This window comes from Drosophila ficusphila, unplaced genomic scaffold (genome assembly GCF_018152265.1).
Source record: "Drosophila ficusphila isolate 14025-0441.05 unplaced genomic scaffold, ASM1815226v1 contig_535, whole genome shotgun sequence".
Lineage (NCBI taxonomy): Eukaryota > Metazoa > Arthropoda > Insecta > Diptera > Drosophilidae > Drosophila > Drosophila ficusphila.
In genome coordinates this window covers 27,486-33,485 of record NW_025064460.1, presented here as the reverse complement: position 1 = coordinate 33,485, position 6,000 = coordinate 27,486, and the positions used below count along the sequence as shown (strand labels likewise).

The 6,000-nt window shown below is 38.9% G+C and overlaps 4 protein-coding genes across 4 annotated transcripts; 3 read left to right on the top strand and 1 right to left on the bottom strand.

Annotated features, from left to right (window-relative positions):
• Positions 1 to 985: 985 nt before the first annotated feature.
• On the top strand, positions 986 to 1,827 carry LOC122320419 (histone H1-like). The gene has a single exon (XM_043208560.1). The coding sequence runs from the start codon at positions 986 to 988 to the stop codon at positions 1,742 to 1,744; it is 759 nt and encodes a 252-aa protein (XP_043064495.1). The 3' UTR covers positions 1,745 to 1,827.
• Positions 1,828 to 2,159: 332 nt separating this feature from the next.
• Positions 2,160 to 2,618, bottom strand: LOC108098148 (histone H2B). Its single transcript, XM_043208566.1, has one exon. It carries the CDS (start codon positions 2,578 to 2,580, stop codon positions 2,209 to 2,211), a length of 372 nt encoding a protein of 123 aa, XP_043064501.1. The 5' UTR covers positions 2,581 to 2,618; the 3' UTR covers positions 2,160 to 2,208.
• A 124-nt stretch (positions 2,619 to 2,742) lies between these two features.
• Positions 2,743 to 3,243, top strand: LOC122320422 (histone H2A). The gene has a single exon (XM_043208563.1). The coding sequence runs from the start codon at positions 2,801 to 2,803 to the stop codon at positions 3,173 to 3,175; it is 375 nt and encodes a 124-aa protein (XP_043064498.1). The 5' UTR covers positions 2,743 to 2,800; the 3' UTR covers positions 3,176 to 3,243.
• A 1,096-nt stretch (positions 3,244 to 4,339) lies between these two features.
• On the top strand, positions 4,340 to 4,828 carry LOC122320420 (histone H3). The gene has a single exon (XM_043208561.1). The coding sequence runs from the start codon at positions 4,403 to 4,405 to the stop codon at positions 4,811 to 4,813; it is 411 nt and encodes a 136-aa protein (XP_043064496.1). The 5' UTR covers positions 4,340 to 4,402; the 3' UTR covers positions 4,814 to 4,828.
• Positions 4,829 to 6,000: the final 1,172 nt, after the last annotated feature.

Here is a 6,000-nt window from a genome sequence, read left to right as displayed (position 1 = left end):
CTTCAAACACCATTCAAAAATCGAAAAAGGGTAAAAACTTTATAAAATCAGTCAGACAAGTTTATATTCGCTCTATTTGTTACATAAAACATAAAATGCTTTGGAAAATATTAAAATTAAATTTTATATGAAGAACTATAAAGAGAACATTTTTTGAAGTGGCACTATTGGTACACGAAACGTAACAGATTTTAAACATCCTTAAAAAATCGAAAAACTTTTGAAAACCTTAAAGAAAAAATTCAGACATGTTAACGAGTCTTTTATTTATTTAACAAACAAAAACTACAATGGAAACAGTTAAAATATTTTTTTTTTTTATGTTAACTTGACAGTGACCCTAATCATGCCTTTGTATAGGATACAAGGGAAGCCATCTTGGATAAACCGTTTATAATAATGTTTTAAATCAAGTCTGTATTGAAGCATATTCATGATATTTTGAAGATAAAAACAAATACCTTAACAATTTTAAAAGATTTATATTTTTTTAATTCCTAAAACTATTGCCTGACGTATTCGTGTCTATAGACTACTTTTTATGTAGCATAAGGTCAAACTAAAACGTGTTATAAAATACCTTAACTTAAGAAATGTGGTTATTTGTGAATTGATTCTTAAAGTTAAAAGTTTAAATTTTCCTTTGTGTTATTTAATATTAATATATTAGAAAGAATTCAAATTAAAAACTATGTTTTTAAATAAAATGCTCATGTTACGTATGTCAATGTTCAAGTTCGAGCTTTAATAAAAATGCACTAAAACTAGACATTACAATTTTTACATTTCTAATTGCTTAATGGAATATTTGGGCATACAACAGAACAAAAACATTAATTGAATTTAAGACCTAAACGAACAAAATAAAAAAAATAAGTTTTTACTTCAAGCAAACATTAGCAGAGCTTCTCATTCGAACGAACGAGGTCGGCAACAAACGCGCGCGCCATTTTCGAAGCAAAAAAGTGTATTTTAGTGAAGAAAAATGTCTGATTCTGCAGTGGCGCCGTCCGCCTCCCCAGCGGCTGCCCCACCAGCGCCCGTTGAGAAGAAGGTGGCCGCCAAAAAGGCTTCTGGATCCACTGCCGCAAAGGCAAAGAAGGTCGCCGTGCCACCATCTCACCCACCAACACAGCAAATGGTAGACGCCTCTATCAAGAACTTGAAAGAACGTGGCGGCTCGTCTCTTCTTGCAATTAAGAAATATATCACTGCCACTTACAAATGCGATGCCCAGAAACTGGCTCCATTCATCAAAAAGTATTTGAAATCTGCCGTGGTCAACGGAAAACTGATCCAAACAAAAGGAAAAGGTGCGTCTGGTTCATTTAAACTATCGGCCTCCGCCAAAAAGGATCCCAAGCCTAAAGCTACGTCTGCTGAAAAGAAAGTGAAAAGCAAGAAAGTAGTCGCCAAGAAGGCCGGAGCTGGAGCCACCACTAAGAAAGCTGCCGGAGCTGCTGAGAAGAAGCCCAAGGCAAAGAAGGCTGTGGCCTCCAAAAAGACCGCCGAGAAAAAGAAAACCGAGAAGGCAAAGGCGAAGGATGCCAAGAAAACGGGAACCGTTAAGGCAAAGCCAGCAGCAGCAAAAGCCAAGTCTACTTCAGCAAAGCCAAAGGCAGCCGCCAAAGCACCAAAAGCCAAGCCGGCGGCTTCTGCCAAGCCCAAAAAGGTGGTGAAGAAGGCAGTTGCTCCCGCTACCGCTAAAAAGCCGAAAGCAAAAACAACGGCAGCCAAGAAATAAACTGCGTACACGCTCCATGTCGCTGTACAGTCGCAATTTCAGATTTCGAAATCTGAGATTCATTTAAACAAGCCCTTTTCAGGGCTACAAACAACTAAGTCTTTAAGAGAAATAATCTTTCAATTCGACATTTTAATGTCATATATTATTAATTGTTTATTGCGTTTTGCTATTGTCTGTTAAATTAAATTTACTGATCTTCGCAGTGAGCACCATAATGTTTATCAACATTATAAGAAAGTCAATAAAATCAGACTTTGGTACTGGCAAAGTATCAGATTAGTCTGAAGATCAAATAAAACAAAAAAAGAAAAATCCATCTTATATTAACATGTTATGTATTATCTCCTTGGCAGAAATTGCTGAAAAATTGAATATTGAAAATGTACTTTCTTTGGTAAACATTTTTGTGGCCCTGAAAAGGGCCGTTTTTGATATTTCTACGCATCCATAGCGAGAGAAAATTACTTGGAGCTGGTGTACTTGGTGACAGCCTTGGTTCCCTCACTGACAGCGTGCTTGGCCAACTCTCCCGGCAGGAGCAAGCGTACGGCCGTTTGAATTTCCCGACTGGTAATGGTCGAGCGCTTGTTGTAGTGAGCCAGGCGAGAAGCCTCGGCAGCAATGCGCTCGAAGATATCATTCACAAAGCTGTTCATGATGCTCATCGCCTTCGACGAAATACCAGTATCAGGGTGGACCTGCTTCAGGACCTTGTAAATGTAGATGGCGTAGCTCTCCTTCCTCTTACGCTTCTTCTTCTTGTCATTCTTGGTAATATTCTTCTGGGCCTTGCCAGCCTTCTTGGCTGCCTTTCCACTTGTTTTCGGCGGCATTTTCTCACTTCACAAACACAGTTCACTGGTTATAATGGGAGCCCAGTTCGTGCGTTCGTCTTATACTTTTTTTCGAACAAACTCTTCGGCCCAAGGCACAATCCACCCCTAAACGAACGCGCTGTCGGTCGAAAAAGTATAAATGTCTGGCCGCCAGCTGCCTGGCTCACAAACATTTGTTTCCCGTGTGAAAAGTGAATTTAGTGAGAAGTAAAGCAAAATGTCTGGTCGTGGAAAAGGTGGCAAAGTGAAGGGAAAGGCAAAGTCCCGCTCCAACCGTGCTGGTCTTCAGTTCCCAGTGGGCCGTATTCACCGTCTGCTTCGCAAGGGAAACTATGCCGAGCGTGTTGGTGCCGGCGCTCCAGTTTATCTGGCTGCCGTGATGGAATATCTGGCCGCTGAGGTTCTCGAGTTGGCTGGCAATGCAGCTCGTGACAACAAGAAGACTAGGATCATTCCGCGTCATCTGCAGCTGGCCATCCGCAACGACGAGGAGTTGAACAAACTGCTCTCTGGCGTAACCATTGCACAGGGTGGAGTGTTGCCCAACATCCAAGCTGTTCTGTTGCCCAAAAAGACCGAGAAGAAGGCTTAAACGTTCTAAAAACGAAGGAGAGCGACTTCGTCATGTACATAACAAAAACCCAACCGTCCTTTTCAGGACGACCAAGTTTTGAACAAAGAATTGTTAAGATTTTCAAATGCATATAGAGATATTATAGAATAAGAATCAGTATTAGCTTTCGCCAATATATATATTTTTTAATGTTTTTAACTCCGATTAAAATTGGAATACTTCGTTAACAGTGCCACGTGGCACGTGCAAGACAAACAAAAAAAACTGATCCAAGGCTCTGTATTGTTAGTAATCGGTAATCATAGCGGAAACTGAACGCATTCGCAGTAGCGTTTAATTAAACATGGCAGTTCCTCAGTACAGTCTGCAAGACACAAAAGCAGCAGCTGCGCAAAATAAAACAGATGTCTGCTTTCAGGCAACAATAATCAAACATTACATTTAAGAGTGCAGTTTAATATTTCCAGTTTTTTTTTTTTGAGCATTGGCTATATTAATATTTAAAAAATATACATTTAACCAATAAAGACAGATATAATTGAAAATTCATCTCCTTTAAAATATGAATTTGTGGTCCTGAAAAGGACCGATTGATTGCTTATTGATGTACAGGCTGCTGTACGATTTGTTTAACCGCCGAAACCGTACAGGGTGCGGCCTTGCCTTTTCAGGGCGTACACAACGTCCATGGCTGTGACCGTCTTCCTCTTGGCGTGTTCGGTGTAGGTAACTGCATCGCGGATAACGTTCTCCAAAAATACCTTTAGAACACCGCGTGTTTCCTCGTAAATAAGTCCAGATATGCGCTTCACTCCGCCACGACGAGCCAAACGGCGGATAGCTGGCTTTGTAATACCCTGGATGTTATCACGCAACACTTTGCGATGACGCTTTGCGCCACCTTTTCCCAAGCCTTTGCCTCCTTTGCCGCGACCAGTCATTTTTCACTACTCTTTACTATTAACACTGCACGAAACGAAAGTCACTGAAGAACTGACTACAATTTCGACGTGCCCCTATTTATACCTAAACCCAGAAAATCAGAGCGGGTCCGAACGACATGTTGTCTTGCTCTTTGCTCGGCAAACGAGACGCCTTGTGTTTCCCTCTCGCTCTTTTGCTCTCTCGATCAGTTCAACCCTCCACGATTTGCTATATAAGTAGGTAGCAGACGCGCCGAAAGTTCACTGTGTTTTAGTTTCAGACGTGAAGTGAACAGAAGTGAATTGAAAGCGAAAACTGAAAATGGCTCGTACCAAGCAAACCGCTCGCAAATCGACTGGTGGCAAGGCGCCACGCAAACAACTGGCTACTAAAGCCGCTCGTAAGAGCGCCCCAGCCACCGGAGGCGTGAAGAAGCCTCATCGCTATCGCCCCGGAACTGTGGCCCTGCGTGAGATCCGCCGCTACCAGAAAAGTACCGAGCTGTTGATCCGCAAACTGCCTTTCCAGCGTCTGGTGCGTGAAATCGCTCAAGACTTCAAGACTGACTTGCGATTCCAGAGCTCGGCGGTGATGGCTCTGCAGGAGGCTAGCGAAGCCTATTTGGTTGGTCTCTTTGAAGACACCAACTTGTGTGCCATTCATGCTAAGCGAGTCACAATTATGCCCAAGGACATTCAGTTGGCCCGTCGCATTCGCGGCGAGCGTGCTTAAGTTGAGACGGCTTCAAGTGGCAGCAATGCGCTTTTATTTGTACAAATCGGTCCTTTTCAGGACCACAAAAAGTACTCAATGAGATTAGATTTTCATTTTTTTTTTATTAAAATTTATTGAGTATTTATTTAAATTGTTATTTTAATTATTGAATATTTTAAGGTTTACTTTCTAACACCTATCTTAAAAATGGATTTCATTTTTTTTTTTTGATAACCAGCCTAAGGAAATGTTTTTTTCAGTCTTAATATTTATCACGGTAAGGTAGCATAGAACAACAACGAACCACCTTGGGCTCTACACACCCTTAAAAACATCGAAAAACTGTTAAAAAAAACTTTCAGAAAATAACTCGAAAAAACATCAATAAGCTCTTTATTACTTAAAAAAAAAAAAAAAAAAAAATATACAAAAATTATAAATTTTCTATTTAAAGGTGAAATGTTAATTCTTCACTGCAGTAAACAAGATTAGGTTTTGTTGAACAACCACGAACTACCGTGGATCTCGAACATCTTTGAAAAATCAAAAAAAAATTTTGAAAACCTTCTGAAAAGTTAGTTTGTGAGGAGTTTATTTGTTAAACGAGATTAAAAATGCTAAAAATAAAAAACTAATTTATATTTCATATTAATAGCGACACATAGTGTGTAGTAGCAAGTTGCAACTTCATTGTACTTCAAACACCATTCAAAAATCGAAAAAGGGTAAAAACTTTATAAAAATTAGTCAGATAAGTTTATATTCGCTCTATTTGTTACATAAAACATAAAATGCTTTGGAAAATATTACAATTAGATTTTATATGAAGAACTGTAAAGAGAACATTTTTTGAAGTGATACTATTGGTACACGAAGCGTAACAGATTTTAAACATCCTTAAAAAATCGAAAAACTTTTGAAAACCTTAAAGAAAAAATTCAGACATGTTAACGAGTCTTTTATTTATTTAACAAACAAAAACTACAATGGAAACAGTTAAAATATTTTTTTTTTTATGTTAACTTGACAGTGACCCTAATCATGCCTTTATATAGGATACAAGGGAAGCCATCTTGGATAAACCGTTTATAATAATGTTTTAAATCAAGTCTGTATTGAAGCATATTCATGATATTTTGAAGATAAAAACAAATACCTTAACAATTTTAAAAGATTTATATTTTTTTAATTCCTAAAACTATTGC